Below are 27,722 nucleotides of genomic sequence, written 5' to 3'. Positions count from 1 at the left end.
TATCACTTATTCAAAAACTGCTTTTGCTTAACTGCCTTCTTATGATCTCTACATAACCAACAAGCTTCTCAAACTTAACATATTGGAAACTTGATTTTATTTTGAGGTAGAGTCTCACTCTGTCTCCTCAGCCAGAGTGCAGTGATGCCATGGGAGTTCACTGCAGCCTCAACCTCCCGGGCTGGAGCGATCCTCCTGCCTCTGCCTCCCAAAGCTCTGGGATTACAGGTGTGAGCCACCCTGCCCAACCATAAAAACTTGACTTTTTGATTATCAATCTCAACTCACCTATTTCTTTCTAAGTCTTTTTTGTCATAGTAAATAGCACCATACATTCCCATTTGTTTAGGCTTCAAACCTAGGAGTTAGCCTTGATTTTTCTCTTTCTTTAGTACCCTCTAAGCAGTCTGTCAGCAAACTCTTGTCAGTGCTACCTTTGAAGTATATCTCGTGTCCAGTTACGACACAATCGTAGTTAACTGCAGCATCGACCTCCTGGGCTCAAGCTGTTATTGTATGCAGCTATTACAGTACTTGTAATACTATTCTGTAATCAGTATCTTCTCTCAAAGTTTTCTGAGAACCAGAACTGCATCTTACGTGGCATTTGTACCATTGGTGTCTAGCACATTGAAGGCATTTATCAAAGGCTGGATAGATGGGTGGAGGAATGTAAAATGGCAAAAGCCACTATGGATAGTTTGGGGGGAACACGAAGGCACTAGGGGAAAGGGGCTGGAGCTGGAGAAAGGGGAGGGTGCGTCGAGCAACATACAAGGCAGGATATAGTTCCGTGGACACTCTCCTTGAAGTTCACTCATGCCTTCAAAAATTATCTCTTACTGTTTTTGGCACATTTGCCTGAGTAATTCAGTTCTCAGATAATGTTTAATGTTAATTCTCATTAAACCAGGATACTCCTAACTTTAGATAATAAGTACATTATGAAAAATGAATGTAAACTAGACAGGGATACTTTTTAAATATGAAAATGAAAAAGTACATATCGTTTTTTAAGTATGCATAAAAAGCAATTCGAATTATAATTTGACCATTCCTTATTTTTTAGTGGAATACCGGCAATGGTGGATTTTGCTGCTATGAGGGAGGCAGTGAAAACTCTTGGTGGTGATCCTAAGAAAGTCCATCCTGCTTGTCCAACAGATCTGACAGTTGACCATTCTTTACAAATTGACTTCAGTAAATGGTACTTCAATACAGATGTTTATAGATAGCCATGCAAGTTGATTGGCTGGAAATGCGTCATGTAGAGGAAAAGGATTAGAGATGATTTATGGCAGAGAAAAGTATGCAAAATTGAGTATTGGCTAGTATGTAAAAGGGATAACTGGTAAAAAGTTTATGGAATGCTGGCTTGTTTTGTATTTAGTCTGAGTTTAAAGTTTTGTGTATTTCTGCTGCCATTTTTGATAGAAATATATAAGCTTAGAACCTGCCTTTTGAAGTGAACCTCTGAATTCAGGCTTTGTTTCCTCTTTGTTTTTTAACCTATTTGTCTTTCAGAAAGAATCCAAAGATGTGAGCCATGAATGTTTTTAATTATTTGATGATTAAAAACATTGAGCTCACTAAAGCTCTGTTTTCCTTCTACTGAAATAAGTTTCCTGTATTTATAAGGCCCCTTTGACCAAGACCAAACTAGAGAAGACGTATTTCTGTTGCCATAAATTAACTTTTTAAAAACATTCCTTACAGTAGCGGAATAAGTCTGCAATTTTTTATAGCCTGTGAGAGAAATTTTGCCCTCTAGATAAACTGTAGCTCTAAATTTCTTTTAAGTTGTTATGGGAAAAAAAAGTCTTATTTCAGTACTTGCTAAAAGTTATTTAAATTGGTAGAGTATATGAAAGTGATTTTACTGGACGCTTAGAATTATGTTTTCACTTCTTACCTGTTTTTTTTTTTTTTCCATAATCTGAGATTTGCCTTTGAAACCTGAGTCAAATGATATATTAGCATTCAAACATCATTTACTTCCATATAGCATTCCTAGTGTGCATTTTTAAGTGTGCATTTTTAAAAATTTCTGTCACTTTTAAATGGCTTTATTTTGTTTTCTTTTTGGAATGACAGTGCAATACAGAATGCGCCAAACCCTGGAGGTGGCGACCTGCAGAAAGCAGGAAAGCTCTCTCCACTTAAAGTGCAGCCTAAGAAGCTTCCCTGCAGAGGCCAGACTGCCTGCCGAGGATCTTGTGATTCTGGAGAACTAGGCCGAAACTCAGGAACATTTTCTTCACAGATTGAGAATACACCCATCCTGTGTCCTTTTCATTTGCAACCAGTGCCTGAGTATGAGATTGTTTTTCTTAATGTTGATTAATATCAGGTTATTTTGCAGTTAAGAAAATCACATGCATTCTCCTTCCCACTCAATTACTATTATGTTACCTTCACACTATGTACTGGAATTGAAATTATTTTTATATGTATTTCCTGTTATTCTAAAAGAAGTAAATTTAGTGAACATGATGATCTCCAAGTACCGTTCTCTCTTTCTGTTACTAACAAAGCTAACCTTTCTTAAGATTTATCTGTAAATATAATTCATCTTTTTGACGATTATAAGCAGAAAAATGGGGTCTCGTTTTAAACTAAAATTTTCATTTTAGTACATTTGTACCATTCATTAATACTAATGACTAATACTCATTAGTCATGCATACTTCTTTTTTTTTTTTTCTTTCCCCATAAAGACAGGGTTTCACCATGTTGATCAGGCTAGTCTTGTACTCCTGATCTCAGGTGATCCGCCCGCCTTGGCCTCCAAAGTGCTTGGATTACAGGTGTGAGCTACCACGCCTGGCAGTCATTCATACTTCTTATGTTAATTCTCTGTTTATAGTTTTAGCATTTTTTTTCCCTACTAGGAGTTTCTTATCTTATTGCATTAAGAGCGCTATGTTGGACGGCGTAGTGGCTCACACCTGTAATCCTAGCACTTTGGGAGACCAGAGCAGGTGGATCACTTGAGCTTAGGAGTTTGAGACCAGCCTGGGCAACATGGTGAAACCCCATCTCTACAAAAACTTATCCAGGTGTGATGTCACACACCTGTAGTCCCAGCTGCTCAGGAGGCTGAGGCAGGAGAATTTCTTGGACCCAGGAGGTGGAGAGTTGCAGTGAGCGGATATCACGCCACTGCACTCCAGCCTGAGCATGGCAGAGTGAGACTCCTGAGAAAAGAGTTCTGTTCCTAGGATTTGGCTAGATTTCCTAATAGGTAAATTTTTTAAAATAAGAAGAAGAGTTCTATGGCTAGGTGCAGTGACACATTCCTGTAATTCCAGAACTTTGGGAGGCTGAGGCAGGTGGATCACCAGAGGTCAGGAGTTCCAGACCAGCCTGGCAAACATGACGAAACCCCATCTCTACTAAAAACACAAAATTGGCCAGGTGCGGTGGCTCAAGCCTGTAATCCCTGCACTTTGGGAGGCCGAGGCGGGTGGATCACGAGGTCAGGAGATCGAGACCATCCAGGCCAACATGGTGAAACCCAGCTCTACTAAAAATACAAAAAATTAGCTGGGCGTGGTGGGGCATGCCTGTAATCCCAGCTACTCAGGAGGCTGAGGCAGGAGAATTGCCTGAACCCAGGAGGCGGAGGTTGCGGTGAGCCGGGATCGCGCCATTGCACTCCAGCCTGGGTAACGAGAGAAACTCTGTCTCAAAAAAAATAAATAAATAAAAAATAAAATAAAAACACAAAATTAGCCAGGCATGCTGGCAGGGACCTGTAATCTCAGATTTTACTCTGGAGGGTGAGGCATGAGAATTGCTTGATCTCCAGGAGGCGGAGATCATAGTGAGCTCAGATCACACACACCGCACTCCAGCCTGGCTGACAGAGCAAGACTCTGTTTCAGAAAAAAGAGAAAAGAAAAGAGTTCTACGGTTTCTTGGAAAATATACTATAAAGTTTCCAAAGTCTTATTTTTATTTTTTTATTTATTTATTTTTAGAGACAGGGTCTTACTATGTTGTTGCCCATGCTGGTCTCAAACTCTTGGGCTCAAGTCATCTGCCTGCCTTGGCCTTCCAAAGTGGGGCTTGGTTTGGTTTGGTTTTGAGACAGACTCTCATTCTATTGCCTGGGCTGGAGTGCAATGGCATGTTCATGGCTCACCACAGTCTTGACCTCCTGGACTTAGGTGATCCTCCCGCCTCAGCTTCCTAAGTAGCTGGAACTTCAGGCATGCATCACCATGCCTGGCTAATTTTTTGTGTAGACAAGCGATGTCACTATGTTGTCCAGACTGGTCTCGAACTCCTGGCCTCAAGTGATACTTCTGCCTTGACTGTCCAAAGTCCTGGGATTATAGGTATGAGGCACTGTGCCCAGCCATTTTTTTTTTTTTTTTTTTTTTTTAGATAGGGGTCTCTCTTTGTCACCCAGGCTGGCGGTGCAGTGGCACCATCTATAGCCCACTGCAGCCTCCAACTCCTGGGCTTAAATCATCCTCCTGCCTTAGCCTCCAGAGTAGCTGGGACTGTAGGCACACACTACCATGTCTGACTAATTTTATCTTCCTTTTTGGGGGGTAGAGATGGGATCTCACTATGCTGCTCAGGCTGGTCTTACACAGACCTCACGCAGTGCTCCCACTTTGGCCTCCCAGAGTGCTGGGACTGCACGCATGATGCGCTCCACCTGGTCCTTTTAAAAATGTATTTAGTAAAAAATGACTTACACTTCAGTTTTTAGAAAGTTTAACACCTTTAAGGTTTAGAGTAGCTAAGAGTAATGGCTATTTATGTATCCTAAGTACCAAGTAATATGTTAATTCCTTTGTCCCTGACTGGATCTTCCAAGATCTGCCTACTTCTAAAATTTTGGGCTTATGATTTTTAGAAAGCCACAGATTATAGTGACCTTGTGTGCTCTTTCTAAGGATTCAGTATAATCTGTGTCTTTTGCCGTCAGATGTTGGCCGTTTATGTAATTGTTCCTGTTGCCTAGTTGTCCTGGTTGTTAGGGAGCTTGTTGACTTTTGAGATGAACACCTCTTATACATAAATTAATTTTCTGAAAAGGAAGATGTGTTGATTCAAAATCATTGATTTCTTTAGCTTTTGTTTATAACTGGCAGATTGTAAATGCTTAGTGCTATGCTTTTATTTCTAAAAATCTAATCTGGGGTAACATTTCCCCATAATTTTGACTCTTAAAGTATTAAGATCGGTTATATAGTAGTCCGTGGCTATGTGGTGATAGTGACTCATTGGTGTCCTTTAATGTGTCAGTGAAGTATTAATTATAGATTGAAGTCAGGTTATGAGCCAATAAATGTTTGTATGGCACTTTGTTGCCGTAAGTGCTGTTGAAAGGTAAAATAATTGGAGTGGTTCAGAAAGCTGTGTTCCCCAAGGCCCTGAGAAAAATGTCACTAAGATGTGCTTGGCTTCAAAAGATCACTCAACCATGAATTATTAAAGCAATCTTTGTTTAAAAAAAAAAGAGTAAAGTGATCTTTGTTTAAAAAAAAAAAAAGTTGGCCAGGCGTAGTGGCTTAAGCCTGTAATCCCAGCACTTTGGGAGGCTTAGGTGGGCAGATCACCTGAGGTCAGGAGTTGGAGACCATCCTAACATGGAGAAACCCCGTCTCTATTAAAAATACAAAATCAGCTGGCTATGGTGGTACATGACTGTAATCCCAGCTACTGGGGAGGCTGAGGCAGGAGAATCACTTGAACCCGGGAGGTGGAGGTTGCGGTGAGCTGAGATCACACCATTGCACTCCATACTGGGCAACAAGAGCGAAACTCCCATCTAAAAATAATTTTCTAAAAATGTTACTGCTTAGAGGTTAATTAGTTTTGTCTCTTTGTTTAAATACTTCATGCTGTTTGTCAATGCTGCATAGCAGTAATCAGCGCCCATCTCCCTAGTTAAGGCACGAGAGCCAAGTGGGGAGGAAAGTACATGCTTGTCGTTGAAGAAGCTACAACCTTCCTCTTTTCTTGCAGTGGATAACCCAATGAAGTGTATTCTTATTATCACTTAAGTATAGTTTTAGACAGTGCTGTAATGTGGCTTTCTTACACTCAGTAAAATAAAACTCATTTTTGTACCTTTGTAGTGTGTTAAAGCGTAACTTCTTTGTTGAAAAAATAATTCTGAAAAATCTAGTAAATAATTCTTCCAAGGATTTTAAGAATATATTTGTATATATATGCCTAAGAATGATGGCGTAGAAACAAGGCAAGTCTTTTTGTAATACATACATTTAATGCCAGCTCTTCTTCCTTTTAGACCTGAAACAGTGTTAAAAAATCAAGAAGTAGAATTCGGCAGAAATCGAGAGAGGCTTCAGTTTTTTAAGGTATAAATGATTCAAGGAAATTTCTGTATTGTAAGATATAAAATAGTGATAGGTACAATTTTTGTATCTTTAGTAGTAGTTTTGTTTTTTTTTTTTGAGACAGAGTCTTGCTCTGTCACCCAGGCTGGAGTCCGGTGGTATGATATCAGCTCACTGCAACCTGAGTTCAAGCAGTTCTCTTCTTTCAGCCTCCCGAGTAACTGGGATTACAGGCACACACCACCACACCTGGCTAATTTTTGTATTTTTAGTAGAGATGAGTTTTCACCGTTTGACCAGGCTGGTCTCAAACTCCTGGCCTCAGGTGATCCATCTGCCTCAGCCTCCCAAAGTACTGGGATTATAGGCGTGAGCCACAGTGCCTGGGCTATTTATTTATTTGAGGAAGAGTCATGCTGTTGCCCAGGCTGGACTTTAGTGGTATGATGATCTTGGCTCACTGCAACCTCCATTTCCTGGGTTCAAGCAATTCTCATGATGCCTCAGCCTCCTGAGTAGCTGGGATTTCAGGTGTGTGCCAATGCCCGGCTACTTTTTGTATTTTTAGTAGAGACGGCGTTTTGCCGTGTTGGCCAGGCTGGTCTCAAGCTCTTGGCCTCAAGCAGTCTGCCCGCCTCGGCCTCCCAAAGTGCTGTGATCACAGGCATGAGCCCCTCTGCCTGGCCACTTTTGTTCTTCAAATGAAATCTTATTGGAAACCTCATTGTATAAAGAAAGATGAAAACAGTGGCTCCAGTTTAGGAGAGACAGCTTGGAGGGAGGGTCTTGTACATTGAGCCTTTCCTTCTTTCTTTCTTCCTTTCTTTCTTTCTTTCTTTCTTTCTTCCCATTCCTGAGAATCTGTGGAACACAGCTGAATACTGCCATTTGTCTGGACTTCTTGAACATTTTTATTTGACCTAAATTAATTTTGTCTTAATAAAAAATATATTTAGGTTCAGTGTCTGTATATTTGTTTTTAAGTCCATGATACAAACTTTATATATATCATATTGAACATTAATCAAAATATTTTTAGTGTTAATATTATAGCTTGATTGTCAGCGTAGATTCATATACTAACATTTGTGTTTCTTAAACAAAATACAGTGGAGTTCAAGAGTTTTTAAGAATGTGGCAGTGATCCCTCCTGGAACTGGAATGGCTCATCAAGTAAACTTAGAATATTTGTCAAGAGTGGTTTTTGAAGAAAAGGACCTCCTCTTCCCAGACAGTGTAGTCGGCACAGATTCACATGTAACGATGGTGAATGGTTTAGGGATTCTGGGGTGGGGTAAGTAAATGACTAAATACATTTCATTTCTTTTGGGGTAAGGATGTCACGAACATTTTTAAAAAACATATATTATTGGGTTTCTATAGCCTCTTTGAGGCTCTGTTTTTTTTCATCTGTAGTAGCAATAGCAACAACAAAATCTTAATCGAGAGTTTGTGATGCTGTCGTAAAAGAGGATTTATGAAAAGAAATTGACACAATGCCTAGCACAGCACTACCATTTTGAAGTAATTGAATAAGGATGATGATATGTCTGCACAGGTTACTTCTTTGTTTCAGGTACTTCTGTGGCTTCTCCTGGTCTTCTTTATAAGTCTGAATTTCTTGCCGTTTTATACAAGGCTCTTCACAATGTCTGGTGTTCTTTCGCCATTCATCCATCCCCATCTTAGAGACTAGTCATTTCTTTACTTGTGTGAGCTGTCTCTTTTCAGTTTTTTGGAGACAGAATCTTGCTCTGTTGCCGAGGGTGGGGTGCAGTAGCTCAATCTTGGCTCAGTGCAACCTCTGTCTCCTGGATTCAAGTGATTCCTGTGCCTCAGCCTCCCAGGTAGCTGGGACTGCAGGTGTGTGCCACCACGCCCAGCTAATTTTTGTATTCTTAGTAGAGATGGGGTCTCGCCATGTTGGCCTGGCTGGTCTGGAACTCCTGGCCTCAAGTGGTTCACCTGCCTCGGCCTCCCAAAGTGCTGGTAACCCCAGGCACAGCTGGCTGTGCTCTTTTATACCTTGACTTTGCATAGGCTGTTTCCTCCGGCAGAATGCACTCTGCTGACCGTTCCTTCTTGTTGAAATGTGGCTACTTCTAACTCATCCAAGGCTGACCTCAGTTATCTTGTGAAAGCCTTAACTCCCCTTGCTGCAGTGTACCTCACTTTGTACTTACTCTTCCACCGGGTGTTATAATTGTTGATTTTTTGTCTTTTTCATTAGACTGAACTTGTTGAGGTTGGCAGGGACTAGATTCTGTTTATATCTGTATCTTGACTATAGTACAGGGCCTCGCATAATGAATACTCAAACTAATATTTTAACTTGAATATACTTAAAACTAATATTGGCTAGGTGAGGTGCCTCACACCTGTAATCCCAGCATTTTGGGAGGCTGACACGGGCAGATCACGAGGTCAGGAGTTCAAGACTATCCTGGCCAACATGGTGAAACCCCGTCTCTACTAAATACAAAAAATTAGCTGGGTGTGGTGGCATGCACCTGTAGTCCCAGCTACTCAGAAGGCTGAGGCAGGGGAATCACTTGAACTCAGGAGGCGGAGGTTGCAGTGAGCCAAGATCATGCCACTGCACTCCATCCTGGTAACAGACAGAGCAAGACTCCATCTCAAAAAACAAAACTAACAGTATTTTCCTATGAATATAAAGTTAAAACAATAGTTTTTCAACCATGTGTGTGGAGTCATTCTTTTGGGAAGGTTTTGCGTTCAGTGTCCACATTAATAGCAATAGAGCAACTCTGTAAGGTACTGTGTAAGATAAGCTCATGAAACATCTAGGCATTCAGATGTTACAGAGATAAATTATTTTTAAATGTACTGTGCTAATATTCCTGTCTTTATCATGTTAGGGGTTGGAGGCATCGAAACAGAAGCAGTTATGCTTGGTCTGCCAGTTTCTCTTACTTTACCAGAGGTCGTTGGATGTGAGTTAACTGGGTCATCAAACCCTTTTGTTACGTCCATAGATGTCGTTCTTGGCATTACAAAGGTAAGTTAAAGTAGTCGTAGCTCTATGATCTAGTGAACATTATTTTTATATAAATGGAAGAGCCCTATGAGAGCAGGGATTTGGCATTACTTCATCCACAAGTCTCTGACATTAGCCACGTCATCCTGGTTATCATAGTAATAACAACAAACATAGCATTTACTTTGTACTAATAAATCGAAGAAATCTTTTGTGTTCACTTCCGTTTGCTCATCTAGTCCTCATAACAAGCCTGTGAGATGGGTACTATTACTATCCTCATTTTAACTCTGAGAAAACTAAGGTGTACGTAAGGTTTAGTGGCTTAACAAAGGGTCGGAGGGCTGAGTAGTACAAAGATTCTAACCCAGGCAGTCAGATTACTGAATTCATTCCCTTAACCATTATTCCTCGTTAGTACCTTGTTGCCTTAATAAATACTTGTTGACTACATGATTTTTTTCTTTTTTCTACATGAATTCAAAAATTTGTTAACAAAAGTTGATTGTATCTTCTTTAATTGAATTATTTGCCCATTAGAAACTGTTGCCCTACTAAGTAATGCTTCCAAAAACGTGGACTGTAGAAATGTGATATCAGATTTTTCTCTTGCTGTTTTAACATTTCTCTGGATTATGTAAAAATCTTTTCGTGTAATTTTTAAAATTCTGGCTGCAGGCCTTTAATACATACACTGAGCTTCTTAAGCATATTAGTACATAGGCTCACGGGTTTCCTAGTGAACAATAATTTGTAACTCTTCTTCCTAAATGTCTGGCTTTTACTAACTTTACTTTAGTGATTAAGTCCCTATTTTGTTAAATGAATGTACCTGGAAAATGTTCCACGTATAATCCCAATTCAGATCCCAATCTCAGCATTTTTGGTTAGATTATTAATAGGAAGGCTTTCAGGATACTCCACAGGGTAAGGAAATGATAATGCCTCCCTTTCAGCATTTAGTATTGATCCTTCTTCCCTAATTAGAAAAGAATTTGGCATCTTGTAAGGAAATGATAATGCCTCCCTCTCAGCAGTTGGTATTGATCCTTCTTCCCTCATTAGAAAAGAATTTGGCATCTTAGAGAAATTATCGATTCAGTATATGGAACCAAAAGATGAAGAAGTAAATTGGGAATTGCAGGATTATTCCTAAAGGAAAATAAGTCTCCCATTATGTTTTTAGAGTAATCCATTCTTTACTTTAGACATCCTGAAATTAATGCTGCTTTTTGGCTTTTGCTGGCTGTTTTTTCCTAACACTATTACTATGTGTTTTTGACAGTTTATTATTTAAAAAGCTAGTCTATTATGTATGTTTACATTTATTGAATATGTTACTTTTTTTGAGATCCTTTTCTGTTTGTGATCCTTATAAGAGTAATCATGTAATTTTTTTTTTTTTTTAATGAAAGCAACGTTTGGTTTGTAATAGCTAATCTGCATTTCTTTCATCCTAAAAAATATAACCATAAATGTAAGGAAACATCTTTACATTTTAAAGTTTGAGTTTCTGTATCTATAAAAAAAGAGTTTGGGCTTAATATTATTCATAGATTGAGGATAGTTTCACTCTTAGTCACCTCCTTACTCACTCTCCCTATACCAATCTGAGACCATTTTATGGTTTAGAAAAGACAGTAGCTGATTGGGTTACTTGATAGTATAATAACCAAGAAAAATAATTTTAGAAGGAATTAAGTTTGAAACTACATGTTAACAAATTCTACCAAAATGGAATTTGTGTGTAATTAAAGATGCTGTAAACATTTTGGCCAGTAGTTATAATTTGAAAAATATTTATAGCCAGTATATAATTTTTTTATTTGAATATACAGCTTCATCTGTCTACTAGTGTTTCGTTAAGTCTACAGTGCAATCAGTGGTTAGCAGACACCACTGTTGTACGCACTGCTAAGAAACAGTAAGAGGCTGTGCACAGTGGCTCACACCTGTAATTCCAGCAGTTTGGGAGGCCAAGGCAGGAACATCACTTGACGCCAGAAGTCCAAGACCAGCCTGGTCAACATTGTAAGACCTTGTCTCTACAAAAAAAAAATCTAAACATTAGCTGGGTGTGGTGGCATATGCCTGTAATTTCAGCTGCAAGGAGGCTGAGGTTGGAGGATTGCTAGAGCCAAGGTGTTAGAAGCTGTAGTGAGCTGTGATCACATCACTGCATTCCAGCCTGGGCAACAGAGTGAGACCCTGTTTCTAAAATAAAGAAAAGGGGCTGCCAGCTAAACAGACACACTACTGAGTTGATTTGCCCTGATTTCAAAGACATGAACTTGTTGATCACAGCCACCGTGAGTTTTCAGGCCTTTTCTACCCTGATTAACAGTGACATCGAACCATTCTTCTGTTGACTCCTTATCTTAAATAACCACAAAACCAGAATGAGTTGATGTTTCATAAGAACAATGAAGGATCACATTCCTTCACCATTGCTAGTACTGGTTAGAAATTGTATTTTATAGTTTTCAGATAATCTTTGCTAATTTTTTGTATATTTCTGTGTATTCCTTATATAGCACCTCAGGCAAGTAGGAGTGGCTGGGAAGTTTGTTGAGTTTTTTGGAAGTGGAGTTTCACAATTATCTATAGCTGATCGAACTACAATAGCAAACATGTGTCCGGAATATGGTGCTATCCTCAGCTTTTTCCCTGTGGACAATGTGACATTAAAACATTTAGTACATACAGGTGAGAAGATAAAAGATCATTAGAATAAACGTGTTGCATTTCCAATGTGTTTGATAATATATTGTAAATTACTACCTTATACATGTTACTTAGTATTCACAAAATTATTACATTCTGTCAAGTAAACATCAGATGTCTTTAAAGAGTGTTGTGTCCTCAAACCCTAGTTCTCTGTGACCCATTGAAAGCAGTTTAAAGGAATTATTCAAACCATTGATCCTAAGCTGACTGTTTCCCCATAATGATGGGTAACTCCACCTCCGCTTAGGGGTCAGAGGTTGCAGTTCAATGGAAATCAGCCTTAAACATATTCGTAGCAGTTTCCTTCTACAACCAGGAGTAGAGGAGCTATCAGACAAAGGGGTTTGGGAATCAGTTTTCTATCTAGAGAAGCGGAAGCACAGAATTTTGCAGAAAACAGCGTAGGACCACAGGTGCCAAATCTTTTTGTAACCTGATTAACTAGGAATTTTGACTACTCCTCTGTGGACTGTTTAGATTGAAATATAAGGTACCTACAAAACAGAATATGTTGATATTTCATAACGCTGCTATTTAAAAAGTAAGATCTTTTAAATCTCTAGTGGAGTGATCATTGTTGAGTTGCTCATTTCTGAGTTTAGATATATATTTGGAGGAGATATTCTAGTATTCTTCAGTGTGGGGGCAGATTATTATGTTAGTGAATCAAACAGCAAAACTGATGAATGAGCCCCCAAAAATGCAAAACTTCTGTGTTTGAGTTGGTAGAACATTCAAAGTAGAAATGATTAGAAGTGCCTCATTTCTTGCATGTTAATCTTGAGTTAAGGTTTTAGTGATCCTGTGTAACAAATTATCCTAAAAGTTGGTGGCTTGCACGAGCAATAATTATTAGCTCATGGTTTCAGTGGGTCAGTAATTCAGACAGGACACAGTGGGGACAGCTCATCCTCTGTTTCATGTCTTGGGCCTCGGCTGCAAGATTTGAAAGGCAGGGCCTGGAATCGTGAAGGCTTGTTCTGCTTGCATGTCTGACAGCAAATTATGAGCTGTCAGCTGGGGACTTTGGTAAGGCTATCAAGCAAAACACCCTCCTGTCGTTTCTCCAGGTAGTCTGGCCTTTCTCACATGGTACAGTCTCAAGCGTTAGGAGAAAGAGAAATGTAAATGAATATGTAAATAGTATTTGTTTCTTGCTCATCACTGGAATTCAGTACCCTTACCCCTAAAGATTTCAAAATTCCTTACTGAAGTCAGGCCCAGTGTCTCACACCTATGATCCTAGCACTTTGGGAGGTTGGGGCAGGAGGACTGCATGAGAATCTTGTGAGCTTAGGAGTTTGAGACATAGCAAGACCCTCATCTCTACAAGAAAATTAAAAACAACCCAGGTGTGGCAGTACACACTTGCAGTCGAAGCTACTTGGGAGGCTAAGGTGGGAGAATGACTTGAACCCAGGAGTTCAAAGCTTCAGTGAGCTATGATGGCACCAGTGTACTCCAGCCTTGGTGACAGCAGTGAGACCCTGTTTCTAAAAATAATAAATTTATTGGCAGGGTGTGGTGGCTCATACCCAGAATCCCAGCCCTTTAGGAGGCCAAGGCAGGAGGATCACTTGAGACTATCCTAGTCAAAACAACAAGATCCTCATCTGTACAAAACATTTGTAAAAAAGATTAACCAGGTACAGTGATGTGCCCCTATAGTCCCAGCTGCTTGGGAAGCTGACATGGGAGGATTGCTTGAGCTCAGGAGGTCAAGGCTGCAGTGAGTTGTGATTGCAGCACTGCTCCAGCCTGGGCAACAAAGTGAAACCTAATCTGAAAAAAATAATAAGTAAATAAGTTTCTCACTGCATTTTGTTGTTGTTTTGTTCATCTTCATTTTAGGTTTTAGCAAAGCCAAACTCGAGTCAATGGAAACATACCTTAAAGCTGTGAAATTGTTTCGAAATGACCAGAATTCTTCAGGAGAACCTGAATACTCCCAGGTATTTGCAGAATAACCCACCTAGTAAAGAGTGTAAATTGTGGGCCCGGTATGATATGATCCCAGTGCTTTGGAAGGCCAGGGTGGGTTGATTAAAGTCAAGAGTTTGAGGCCAGCCTGGGCAACATGGTAAAATCCTGTCTCCACAAAACAATGTAAACATTAGCTGGGCATGGCTTGCGCCTGTAGTGCCAGCTACTAGGGTTGCTGAGGTGGGAGGATCACTTGAGCCTGGGGGAAGTGAGTGAGCTGAGTTGCAGTGAGCTGAGATCATGCCACTGTACTCCAGCCTAGGAGACAGAGTGAGACTTGTGTCAAAAAGAATAAAAAGTAAATTCCATAGTGCCTGACCACCTGAATTTGAATCCCAGCTCTAAGATGTGTTAGCTGTATAACCTTGGGCAATTTAGTTAGCCTTTCTGCCTCAGTTTTCTCACCTCTTAGATACGACAGTAATATCTGCCTCTGAAGGATTCTTAGATAGATTAAATACAAATTCATAGAATAGTTCCAGACACATAGTAAGTGCTCAGTAAAGGGTAGCTCGTCTTTTTGTTTCGCTTTTTGAGACAGGGTCCAGCGCTCTCACCAGGCTAGAGTGCAGTGGCACAGTCATGGCTCACTGCAGCCGCAGCCTCTGGGCTCAAGCAGTCCTCCTACCTTGGCCTCCCAAAGTGCTAAGATGACAGGCGTGAGCTGCCACCATGCCTAGTCCCCTTTTTGTTTTAATACTGTTATTATTACTTGATGTTGTTATTTTTCAAGATACTTGGCAGGGCCTCATTTTACTGCCCAGGCTGGGCTCAAACTCCTGGCTTCAGGGGATCCTCTGGCCTGGGCCTCTGAAAGTGCTGGGATTACAGGCATGAGCCACTGGGCCAGGTTAAAGGGGTAGCTATTATTACTACTATTTAAGTAATGTTATGGTAGCCCATTGCTTTTATTTTATTCATTAATTTTACATAGAGTTTTATTGTGAACTTTCTAATATTTTATGAGGCCTAGTTGTAGTTTTGGGGATTATTTTTAATAGAGGGTTTTGCCATGTTCCTCAAGCTGGTCGTCTTTCTTTTTTTTTTTTTTTTTTTTTTAATTTAAGTTCTGGGGTACGTGTGCAGATCATGCAGGATTGTTTCATAGGTGTACACATGCCATGGTGGTTTGCTGCATCCATCCCCCCGTCATCTACATTAGGTATTTCTTCTAATGTTACCCCTTCCCAATCTCCCCACTCCCTGCTATCCCTCCCCTAGCTCCTCCATCCCCCAAAAGGCCCCAGTGTGTGATGTTCTCCTTCCTGTGTCCACGTGTTCTCATTGTTAACACCTACTTATGAGTGAGAACATAGTTTTCTGTTCTTGTGGCAGTTTGCTGACAATGATGGTTTCCAGCTTCATCCATGTCCCTGCAAAGGACATGAACTCATCCTTTTCTATGGCTGCATAGTATTCCATGGTATATATGTGCCATATTTTCTTTATCCAGTCAATCATTGATGGGCATTTGGGTCGGTTCCAAGTCTTTGCTCTTGTAAACAATGCCACAGTAAACATACATGTCCATGTGTCTTTATGATAGAATGATTTATAATCGTTTGGGTATATACCCAGTAATGGGATTGCTGGGTCAAATGGTATTTCTAGTTCTAGATCCTTGAGGAATCACCACACTGTCTTCCACACTGGTTGAACTAATTTATACTCCAACAGTGTAACCGTCAACAGTGTAAAAGCGTTTCTATTTCTCGACATCCTCTCCAGCATCTGTTGTCTTCAGATTTTAGTGATCGTCATTCTAACTGGCGTGAGATGGTATCTCATTGCGGTTTTGGTTTGCATTTCTCTAATGACCAGTGATGATGAGCATTTTTTCATATGTTTGTTGGCCACATAAATGTCTTCTTTTGAAAAGTATCTGTTCATATCCTTTGACCACTTTTTGTTGGGATTGTTTGTTGTTTTCTTGTAAATTTGTTTAAGTTCTTTGTAGATTCTGGATATTAGCCCTTTGTCAGATGGATAGATTGCAAAAATGTTTTCCCATTCTGTTGGTTGCCAGTTCGCTCTAATGATGCTTTCTTTAGCTGTGCAGAAGCTCTTAAGTGTAATTAGATCCCATTTGTCTATTTTGGCTTTTGTTGTTCTGCCCAGGCTGGTCTTAAACTTACGGCTTTAAGCAATCCCTCCTGCCTTGGCCTCCCAAATTGTTGGGATTACAGATGTGAACCACCCACGCCCAGCCTATGAAGTCCAATATTTTAGTGTTTAAAATGATCATAGTGACTCTTAATTCTTTGCTCTAATTTATTTCTACTTTATGATAAGAGTAATATCTTCCTTCAGAATAATCAGTTTTGATGTTACCTGCATCTGGTTTACTTGTATATTTTGCAAAATTCCATTAATGATATACACCATTATGCAGTCTTACATGTTAAAGATATTTGACCATCTAAATAAATATTTACCTGAAATTAGCCAGGAGTAGTGACACGCTCCTGTGGTTCCAGATACTCAGGAGGCTGAGTAGGGATGATAGCTTGAGCCCAGAAGGTCAAGGCTACAGTGAGTCATGATCGTGCCACGGCACTCTAGCCTGGGTGACAGAGTGAGACCCTGTCTTAAATATATATATATATATATATATATATATATATATATATATATATATATAATTTGTTGGAAATTTATACCAAAATAGGTAGAATTCACTTCCAGGGAAGTCTTAATTTTAATAAAATTCATTTTCTAGGAGGGTGTCAGTGATGTCTAACAATATGGTTTCATGGGTTTGGTTAACTGGTAAGCCATTTTTTGTGGGGAAGTCTATTATCTTGCCCATCTTCACTTTTCCTCATAGCATCTTCCTGTCTGGCATTATTTATTTATTGGTATACTGTTTGTCTAGAATATAGGTAAGCTCCCTGACTAAAATACAAGTAAACTCCATGAGGACAGGAACTTTGATTTGGTATTGTATCCCCAGCTTCTAGAAAAGTGCCTGGTACACAGTAGATATTCAGTAAACATGTCAGGTGAATAAATGAATACATGTAACTATATTGAAGGGCCAGCACAGGACCCATAGAAATTGAATTTGTGTGCTACATTGGGCAAATCTTTTAACTTCTGATCATTTTTAAATCACTTTCACCTTTATTTGTTAAATCTAGTGCTTTGTCCACTTTTTTTCCTTGTTCACTTTTTTTTTTTTTTTTTTCGAGACAGTGTCTTGCTCTGTCGCCCACGCTGGAGTATAGTAGCATGATTTCTGCTCACTGCAACCTCCGCCTCCTGGGTTCAAGCAGTTCCCTGCCTCAGCCTCCTGAGTAGCTGAGATAAAAGCACATACCACCATGCCTGGCTAATTTTTGTGTTTTTAGTAGAGACGGAGTTTCACCATCTTGGACAGGCTGGTCTTGAACTCCTGACCTCATGATCCACCTGCCTTGGCCTCCCAAAGTGCTGGGATTACAGGTGTGAGCCACTGTGCCTGGCCTCTTGTTCACATTTTTTAAAATATGTAAATGGAAAGAATAAGAAAAATGGGAAAACTTGGTTGGTAGAATAACATGGAATAAATGTGCCTGTTAAATTAAATCCTTGGCCCGGTGCAGCGGCTCACGCTCATAATCCCAGCACTGGGAGGCCAAGATGGGCAGATCACCTGAGGTCAGGAGTTCCAGACCAGCCTGGGCAAGATGATGAAACCCTTTCTCTAGTAAAAATACAGATAGACACGCACGCGCACGCGCACGCGCACACATGCCAGGTGCTGTAGTGGGTGCCTGTAATCCTAGCTACTCAGGAGGCTAAAGCACGAGAATCACTTGAACCCAGGAGGCAGAGATTGCAGTGAGCTGAGATGATACCAGTGCACTTGAGCCTGGGCAACAGAAAGAGACACTGTCTTTTTTTTTTTTTTTTTTTTGAGACGGAGTTTCACTCTTGTTACCCAGGCTGGAGTGCAATGGCGCGATCTCGGCTCACCGCAGCCTCCGCCTCCTGGGTTCAGGCAATTCTCCTGCCTCCGCCTCCTGAGTAGCTGGGATTACAGGCACGCGCCACCATGCCCAGCTAATTTTTTGTATTTTTAGTAGAGACGGGGTTTCACCATGTTGACCAGGACGATCTCGATCTCTTGACCTCGTGATCCACCCGCCTCAGCCTCCCAAAGTTCTGGGATTACAGGCTTGAGCCACCACACCCAGCCAACACTGTCTTTTAAAAAGAAAAAAAAAAAATCCTCACCTGGCCAAGTGTGGTGGCTCATGCAGGTTATTACAACCCTTTGGGAGGCCAAGAAATAGGATTACATAAAGGCCAGAAGTTCAAGACCAGCGTCATAAACAAGGACCAATCCCTACAACAAAGGGATGGATGGCTGGAGTCCATGAGTTTGAAGCTGCAGTGAGCTATGAGCATCACTGCACTCCAGCCTTGAGGGATAGCAAGACCTGCCCAGGCTGGAGTGTAGTGGTGCAATCTCGGCTCACTGCAACCTCCACTTCCCCAGCTCAGGCGATTCTCCTGCCTCGGCCTCCTGAGTAGTTGGGATTACAGGGACGCACTACCATGCCTGGCTGTGTTTTGTATTTTTAGTAGAGATGGGGTTTCACCATGTTGGCCAGGCTGGTTTCAAACTCCTGACCTCAAGTGTTTCACCCGCCTCAGCCTTCTGGAGTGGTGGGATTACAGGCATGAACCACCGCACCTGGCCGAAGATCCTGTCTCTAAAGAAAAAGTGAAAACAAACCTGACTGTATAAAGAAATAAAACTAAATTCATTAGGATATTGATTTCGAGAGAAACTTCCTAAATGCATAATTATGGGCAATGAGCAGGATCGCCTCAATCCATTAAATGAAAGTATAAGTAAGCCAGGTGTGGTTGCTTATGCATGTAATCCCAGCACTTTGGGAGGCTGCGGTGGAGGATTGCTTGAGCTCAGGACCAACCTAGGCAACCTAGTGAGACCTTGTTTCTACTAAAATTCTATTAGCTAGGCGTGGTGGTGCATGCCTGTAGTCCCAGCTACTTGGGGTGGAGGATCACTTGAGCCCAGGAGGTTGAGGCTGTAGTTAGCCCTGATTGTGCCGGTGTGCTCCAGCCTGGGCAACAGAGAACCTTTCTCAATAAAAGTAATATTTAATAAATAAGTGTAAGTTGGTTGGATCGGTCAGAATAAACATGGATATAAAATAATGATGAGAGCCATGATGAAAAGTTTCAGATTGGTTATATTCACATAAATGCATGAAGGAAATGGTAGAAGTACCAGAAGAAATAAATAGAAATCTAGTTGGGAAGTGGGATTTTTAACAAAATACCATTCAGTTTCCTAACCGAGGATTAATAGCCTGGGCTGTAGCAGGCTGGGCAGTGAAACCCTCTGCAACTCTGCTGTGTCCCTTCAGCACCCTCTAGTGGCCAGTCTTCATATTGTGTGCTGACAACGGAGAAATATTTCCCAACAGTTTACCTCTGTGATCACAGAGCTGGCAAAGGAGGGTGGATTTGGAGCTCAGGGGCAATAAGTTGATAGCTGACACAGGCGTCTATCTTATCATTGGACATCTGTTAGGACAGTGTTTATCATTGTGGGAAAACATACTTGGGAAACCACAGATTTTATATATACAGTACAGTTATTGTTGTGATAGTTTAATTGCATGCTGATCTAGTCTTTTAGCAAATTTTCATGTTTCATGCCTTTAAATGGGCTTGTTTTTTTTTGCTTTTGAGACAGAGTCTCACGCTGTTGCCCAGGCTGGAGTGCAATAGTGCAGTCTCGGCTCACTGCAACCTCTACCTCCTGAGTTCAAGTGATTGTCCTGTCTCAGCCTCCCGAGTGGCTGGAACTGCAGACGCATGCCACCACACCCGGCTAATTTTTTGTATTTTTAGTAGAGATGGGGTTTCATCATGTTAACCAGGATGGTCTCAATCCGCTGACCTCAAGATTCACCCGCCTCAGCCTCCCAAAATGCGGGATTACAGGTGTGAGCCACCGTGCCTGGCCATCGGCTTGTATTAAGATCTTTATTTCTTGGGGTTGAGTTGATATGTTATACCATTAAAATAAATTGCATTAAAATAAATATGTGTATACTCATTCTGCTTTAGAAAGTAATGCTTGAGGTTGGGCACGGTGGCTCATGCCTGTAATCCCAGCACTTTGGAAGGCCAGGGTGGGCAGATCACAAGATCAAGAGATTGAGGCCATCCTAGCCAACATGGGGAAACCCTGTCTCTACTAAAAATAGAAAAATCAGCCAGGCATGGTGGTGTGTGCCTGTAGTTCAGCTACTCGAGAGGCTGAAACAGGAGAATCGCTTGAATCCGGGAGGTGGAGTTTGCAGTGAGCCAAGATTGTGCCACTGCACTTTAGCCTGGCGACAGAGTGAGACTCTGTCTCAAAAACAAAACGAAACAAAAGTAATGCTTGAATTGGTATCTATAGTAAGGAAATTCCTTGTTCTTTCTCTTTCTCATTTCCTAGGTGATCCAGATTAATCTGAATTCAATAGTTCCATCTGTTAGTGGTCCAAAAAGACCTCAGGATAGAGTTGCTGTGACAGATATGAAAAGTGATTTCCAGGCTTGCTTAAATGAAAAGGTAGGTTACTTTATTGCTACCCATGTTTGTCAACATGCTTTGTACTAAGTAGTAAAGAACTAACAAAGGGGCCCATAAACTCAGTTCACTGCTGTGCTTTATATATTAGGGCACACACAGCAGCCCCCTTATTTTCCTTCTGGCTGATGTGCAAGTCAGTCATTTGGTAAGCTTACTCCCAGTTCCATTGTGAGGATCAGAGATTGATTGTGTCTATTTAAATTAAAATTACATACAATTTAAAATTGCGTTCCTTAGTCACAGTAGTCTCATTTTTAAATGCTGAATAGCTACGTACGGCTCTGGTGTTGATGAATAGCATAGATAAATGAATATTTACATCATCACAGAAACTTTTTTTTTTTGAGACTGAGTCTCACTCTGTTGCCCAGGCGGGAGTGCAGTGGTGCAATCTTGGCTCACTGCAACCTCCGCCCCCCGGGCTCAAGCGATTCTCCTGCCTAGTATTTGGCTTTCCTTTCAGAGCCTTTCTTTTTATGATTTCTTGACTTTTTGTTCAAAGTGTTAAACTTGTATAAAAACAAAATAGTCTACTGAATTGCGATATACCTGTCACTTAGCTCAATAATTACCAACTTAGAGCCAATCTTGTTTCACCTATACTGCACTCACACACATAGGATCCCTTTGAAGCAAATCTTCAGGGTCATTTTAACAAAAAAAGTTAGTGCTGTCCCTTGAGAATTACTGTAAGCAGGGATGATGGAGAACAACAAAGCCAAATAAGAACTAGATTGTGGGTGGTCAGCTGGCCTCGCTTAGTAGATGAAAGTTTTGCTTGAACATCACCAGACTCCTGTCGTGCCTATGCAGATTCATGCTTCAGCTGAATTACAATTACTGAATGTTACGGGCATTCAGCATCACTCACAAATAGGATTTCTAATGTTAAATCATCAAATGTCAGGTGTCTGCTATGTTTTCTGCCAGTCTTTTGTTCTGTACATACCCAGAATATTTAGTTTATATTTTTGTGGAAATTTGTATAGGTTGGATTTAAAGGCTTCCAAATTGCAGCTGAAAAACAAAAGGACATTGTCTCCATTCATTATGAAGGAAGTGAATATAAGCTGTCTCATGGATCAGTGGTCATCGCTGCAGTTATCAGTTGTACCAATAATTGCAATCCATCTGTCATGCTTGCTGCAGGTAGGTTGTGGTTTATGGCTATCCATTTTTTTCCCCAAAATGATTGTTAGTTTTTCTGTTATATTAACTTCGTTTCTTAGATATGCATGAATATCAGTGTCATTTGATATTGAGAGACTTTCTAATATTTTAATTAGGTCTTAAGGAGCCTGGGTTTAATTTACGTTATTAATTTTGTTTTTATTACACGGAAAGTAAATTTACTGTTTACTATAACTTACCTATCAATTAATTTTAGATATTTGCTTCTCTTGTTAATTAGAAGTATAGTTAATTAGCAGTTATTTCTTGATTATCTAGAAATTAGCCATAACAGTGTGGTAGATTTCATTAAAAATTATAAAGGTAGTAAAAGATCATTGTCTTGGCAAGGATTGTAAATGAAATCAATTCGTATACCCATTGGAACAATTACTTAGTTGTATAAAACCATGTATAATGTGTTATATTGCCCTTAGCATATTGTGATTATGACTTAAAAAATGGTTCGGGTTAGAAAAAAACAAAAGAGAAAAAAGAGAAGAAAGAGAAAAAAATATTTTGTTGATATCTACTTAAACGTGCATCGTTTTTCTCCATTTGTGTGAATGTCATCTGCCTGTATCTTAATAATTTTCAACATAAAGACTCGTGTATTTACTGCAATTTTAAATTTGTCATAAATGAAGCAAATTAGTAGAATAAAGTAGACAAAATAAGGACAATAAATTCATAAATTCAGACTTTCTCTCTAATCTGAATCGGAGGTGAGGTCTGTTAAGTCATTTCTCACCTTCCACTTTGAGTGAGAGAGGGAAAGAAACACTGCCATGATCAATCATTGTTTGTTGGCTGCGCAGGTCTTTTGGCTAAAAAGGCTGTGGAAGCTGGTCTGCACGTTAAACCTTACATAAGAACAAGTCTGTCTCCGGGCGGTGGGATGGTCACGCAGTACCTCAGTTCAAGTGGAGTATTGCCGTATCTCAGCAAGCTGGGGTAAGTGGCAGCTGTCTCTCTGCACTGATGCTGGTGTTCAGTAGGTACTGAAGCTGCTGCTTCGGGACTGTCATATACATAGAGAAGGCAGACAAAATATGCTTTAGTTTTACTTGCTGCCTTGCCATTACCATACAATTTTCGAAGCCTTATCAGTCAGGAAACACTGGGCATATCAACTGAGCAAAACACCGCGTTGGATACGTAGAAGTAGGAGATGTGGTCTTAGCTTCAGGGTACTTAGTTGGAAAGACAAGATGAACAAGGACAACCAAGTAACAGTCGCAGTGTAGGAAACGGTACCAAGTGTACACAGTTTCTGTGAGTTGTGCAGGTCCATTCCGAAAAGAAAGAAATCTTATCATTTGCATTTATTAGCTGAAAATTGTCTTAATTTTAGTTTTATGAAGTTATTGGATTAATACATAAGTTTAAATTGTCCCTGAACTTTGGAGAAAGTAACGTGTTTTTAATGTAATCAGAAACAATTGATGCTAGTTGTGTGGGGATTTTTTTTTGTTTTTGAGACAGTGTCTTGCTCTGTTGCCCACACTGGCATACAGTGGTGCAATCACAGCTCATTGCAGCCTCAGCCTCCCACGCTCAAGCAGTCCTCCTGCCTCAGTATCCTGAGTAGCTGGGACCACAGGTGTGCATCACCACACCCAGCTAGTTTTTGTATTTTTGGTAGAGGCAGTTTTGCCATGTTGGCCAGGCTCATTTCAAACGCCTTGCCTCATGATCCACTCATCTCAAGTCCTGCAAAGTCTTGGGATTACAGGCTTGAGCCACCAGACCCAGGCTAGTTATGTTTTCAGTGTGTATTTTGGAACATATGAGTCATCAATTCCTGTGCAAAACTGATGAATTTTAGATTTTTTGCTTTTAGAATATTATCTCTGAGTAATTTAGAGGATTATACCTGTAATCTTTCAGTTTTATCATCTTGGATTTATTGTCAGGGACTCTTCTTGGTTTTAATTGGTTGATAATTGAGGGATTACTCTTATCAGAGTGCCCAATTATAATACCTCTTTTGGGACCTTTGGTCAGGTTATTACAGCCAGGTCCTCTGATACTTTACATTTTAAACCTCTTGGATGGAAGTACACTATCCATTGTTTTAAAAGGTCATGTTGGCCGGGCGCGGTGGCTCAAGCCTGTAATCCCAGCACTTTGGGAGGCCGAGGCAGGTGGATCACGAGGTCAAGAGATCGAGACCATCCTGGTCAACATGGTGAAACCCCGTCTCTACTAAAAATACAAAAAATTAGCTGGGCATGGTGGCGTGTGCCTGTAATCCCAACTACTCAGGAGGCTGAGGCAGGAGAATTGCCTGAACCCAGGAGGCGGAGGTTGTGGTGAGCCGAGATCGTGCCATTGCACTCCAGCCTGGGTAACAAGAGCGAAACTCTGTTTTTAAAAAAAAAAAAAAAAAAAAAAAGGTCATGTTATATTCCTAGCAAGTAGTATTTGAGAAGTTTTCTTGTACAGTGATAAGTGCTGTTAAGGCTCTTCAAAGGTTTACATTCCCTGCAAATAGCATGCCTGAGAGTTAGACTTGATTGCTCAGAATGTTGTGAAAGGAATATATTGATGAAGGTTAATCCATGTGTCATGAATAGTCTCTTAAGTAATCTTATTACAGAGGTGGAAATAGAAGATAAAACTTGTCCTTTCTCTATAAATGTTGTGATGTGCTATTTAATCACTTTTTTAATGCAGATTTGAAATAGTTGGCTATGGATGTTCAACATGTGTGGGAAATACAGCACCCTTATCAGAAGCAGTTTTGAATGCAGTAAAACAGGTAAAACGTTTGGATTGGCAAGATATCTAAGTGATTTTCTTAATTAAGTTTTGTTATTAAATTATAGAAAATATATATTGATGTCTTTGTGTTTCTGTATACTCTACTTCTTGGCAATAATAACCTGTGAATCTTTAAATGATTCAAAGACTCATTTGTAGGTCCTTGAAATAATTCCTTAATAATGCGAGGAATTGATTGAGTTTATTCACAAGATGGATAGTTCTATATTTAAAAATTAGTAATATGTTTTTTGGTTAATCTTGCCCTCAGACCTTAATATTTAAGATTGTTTACATATGATTATCCAGATTTGTACCATCTTTAGAACTGAATATATTTGTGTGTGTGTGTTTCTTTTTTTTTTCAGGGTGATTTGGTTACCTGTGGAATTTTATCTGGAAACAAAAATTTTGAAGGTCGTCTTTGTGATTGTGTTCGTGCCAATTATCTTGCCTCTCCACCCTTAGTGGTAGCTTATGCCATAGCAGGCACAGTGAATATCGATTTCCAGACAGAACCTTTAGGTATGTTTTTCTTTATGTATATGTATACCTACACACACTTTTTTCCACCGAAGTTGTTATATTTGTTAAATGTTTCTTAGACCATCTGTTCTTTGAATTATTTCAGGAAAACTTATGATAATGCATAGTTATCAATTTCTGTGTTTACAAGAAGAAAAGAAAATGTGCAGGTGATTAGTTCTTCCAGCCGCTTAAACATGTAGCACCCTGTTGAATCATTTACTTGGTTTCCATGATATGTCTTTGAAAAGGTATGAACATTTTCAGAGAGTTGTTTTTTTACTGAGTATCGTGTTCAAAAATTTTAACCAGGTACTGACCCTACTGGCAAGAACATTTACCTGAATGATATTTGGCCTAGTCGAGAAGAAGTTCATCGGGTTGAGGAAGAACATGTTATACTATCCATGTTTAAAGCATTAAAAGAGAAAATAGAGGTAAGAGTCTTACGTGTTTCTTAAATAGTTTAATCAATTTGCAGTGTTCCTTTATTTAATATATCTTGTCTTCTGAATAGAATAAAAATTTAAATTACATGATTTTGAATGCAGTATCTGGAATCTATAATTAAAAGAAAATTGCTTAGTTACCAGAATTGATGAGGTGTTAGTGATCCATGCAGCAAACCACTGTGGCACACGTTTACCTATGTAGCAAATCTGCACATCCTACACATGTACTGCAGAAGTTAAAATAAAAGTTTAGGGGGAAAAGAAAGAATTGATTAGGTGTTTGAATACATCAGTGAACAAAACACAAAATTCCCCTGGGGAGAGGCAAATAAACTTAGAGAATAATTAGATAAATTATTCAATATTTGTTATTTTTTTTATTATTTATTTTTTGGGAGATGGCATCCTACTCTGTCACCCAGGCTGGAGTACAGTGGCCTGAACCAGCTCACTGCAGCCTCAACCTCCTGGGCTTAAGCAATCCTGCTGCCTCAGCCTCCCAAGTAGCTGGGACCACAGGCGCTTGCCGCCAACCCCAGCTGATTTTTTTATTTTTTGTAAAATAAAAAATAAAAATGCTCAGGCTGGTCTCAAACTCCTGGACTCAAGTGATCTGCCCACCTCAGCCTCCCAAGTGTTTAGATTACAGGCATGAGCCACTGTGCCTGGTCTGAGTAATGGTGAGATGTTTGCCTATAGTTTGAAAGCTTAGGTATGGAACAAATATGTTGAAGAAGCAGAGGGTTTTTCTCCATTATAATATTCTTAGATGTTAACAGCATACCTGATGCATACTTAGTCACTCTTTAGTAACATATAGAGATCTTTATACATTCGTTACTCTTTTGGACTCTGTAAAGTCTTTATGTTCAGTTTATGTTGAAACTTGCCTCTTAGAGTGTTCATGAAGATCTGGTATGCTAGAATTTGAGGAGCAAATTTTTAATCATTCTGTCTAAAATATGTGATGATTCTTTTAGAATACACTGTTCTGGCTGGGCGTGGTGGCTCACGCTTATAATCCCAACACTCTGGGAGGCCAAGGTGAGAGTATTTCTTGAGCTCAGGAGTTTGATACCAGCCTGTGCAAAAATAAAAATTTTTAATTAAAAAAAAAAGTGTACACCTTAATTTTCCTTCCAGATGGTTAAGACCTATTTTGTTGTTGTTCTGACGTATTTTATTCCCTTGATCATTTTCATACGCCGCTTTTTCTGAGTCCTTTTATCTTTGCTTTGGTTCATCAACCAAAACTATATTCACAGATGGGGAATAAACGGTGGAATTCCTTAGAAGCACCGGATTCAGTTTTGTTTCCTTGGGACTTAAAGTCTACTTATATCAGATGCCCTTCATTTTTTGATAAACTTGTAAGTACTATTCTACCATTTGATCTTTTAAAGATTATTATAAACTAAGAAGTGTTATAAAGAGTTAATGCCTTGAACTTTTACCTTCTAGACCAAAGAGCCAGCTGCACTCCTGCCTATTGAAAATGCCCATGTCTTACTATATTTGGGAGACTCTGTCACAACAGATCATATATCACCTGCAGGAAGTATCGCTAGGAATAGTGCTGCCGCAAAGTATTTGACAAACAGAGGGTATGTGTACATGGCTTTAGAATGTGTTTGTTTTTTTCTTGTTTCTTACTAAGAGGCTTCTATTGGTCATGTTCATTCTTCCATTAAATACACATCATCGTAGGTATCTGACTGCCAATGTGTTTGTCTTAAGCAAGAATGGAGAATGGCAGGGGAACCTGTTGACCTGTCTTTGCTTGTGCCTTTAGAAAATGAAATTGAAATTTTTTGTTTTTTTATTTGAGACGGAGTTTCACTCTTGTTACCCAGGCTGGAGTGCAATGGCGCGATCTCTGCTCAGCGCAACCTCCGCCTCCTGGGTTCAGGCAATTCTCCTGCCTCAGCCTCCTGAGTAGCTGGGATTACAGGCGCGCGCCACCATGCCCAGCTAATTTTTTGTATTTTTAGTAGAGACAGGGTTTCACCATGTTGACCAGGATGGTCTCGATCTCTTGACCTCGTGATCCACCCGCCTCGGCCTCCCAAAGTGCTGAGATTACAGGCTTGAGCCACCGCGCCCGGCCGAAATTGAAATTTTAAATTGAGCCCTAAATAAACAACTGATTGGAAATAAGATTTTTTTGTTTT

The 27,722-nt window shown here is 40.0% G+C and overlaps 1 protein-coding gene across 1 annotated transcript in view; it reads left to right on the top strand.

Moving 5' to 3' along the window:
- Positions 1-27,722, top strand: part of IREB2 (iron responsive element binding protein 2) — a 65,639-nt gene that overhangs the window by 25,892 nt on the left and 12,025 nt on the right. Inside the window, exons 4-18 of the mRNA XM_039469135.2 lie at positions 1,070-1,207; positions 2,095-2,313; positions 6,275-6,344; positions 7,434-7,617; positions 9,203-9,342; positions 11,856-12,027; positions 13,900-14,000; positions 20,501-20,617; positions 21,628-21,787; positions 22,627-22,762; positions 24,488-24,572; positions 24,943-25,099; positions 25,412-25,536; positions 26,817-26,921; positions 27,013-27,155. Coding sequence (XP_039325069.1) covers positions 1,070-1,207; positions 2,095-2,313; positions 6,275-6,344; positions 7,434-7,617; positions 9,203-9,342; positions 11,856-12,027; positions 13,900-14,000; positions 20,501-20,617; positions 21,628-21,787; positions 22,627-22,762; positions 24,488-24,572; positions 24,943-25,099; positions 25,412-25,536; positions 26,817-26,921; positions 27,013-27,155 — 2,052 coding nt within the window. The remainder of the gene's footprint in view (positions 1-1,069; positions 1,208-2,094; positions 2,314-6,274; positions 6,345-7,433; positions 7,618-9,202; positions 9,343-11,855; positions 12,028-13,899; positions 14,001-20,500; positions 20,618-21,627; positions 21,788-22,626; positions 22,763-24,487; positions 24,573-24,942; positions 25,100-25,411; positions 25,537-26,816; positions 26,922-27,012; positions 27,156-27,722) is intronic.

Source organism: Saimiri boliviensis, chromosome 2 (genome assembly GCF_048565385.1).
Source record: "Saimiri boliviensis isolate mSaiBol1 chromosome 2, mSaiBol1.pri, whole genome shotgun sequence".
Lineage (NCBI taxonomy): Eukaryota > Metazoa > Chordata > Mammalia > Primates > Cebidae > Saimiri > Saimiri boliviensis.
This window is presented reverse-complemented; position numbering and strand designations above follow the sequence as displayed.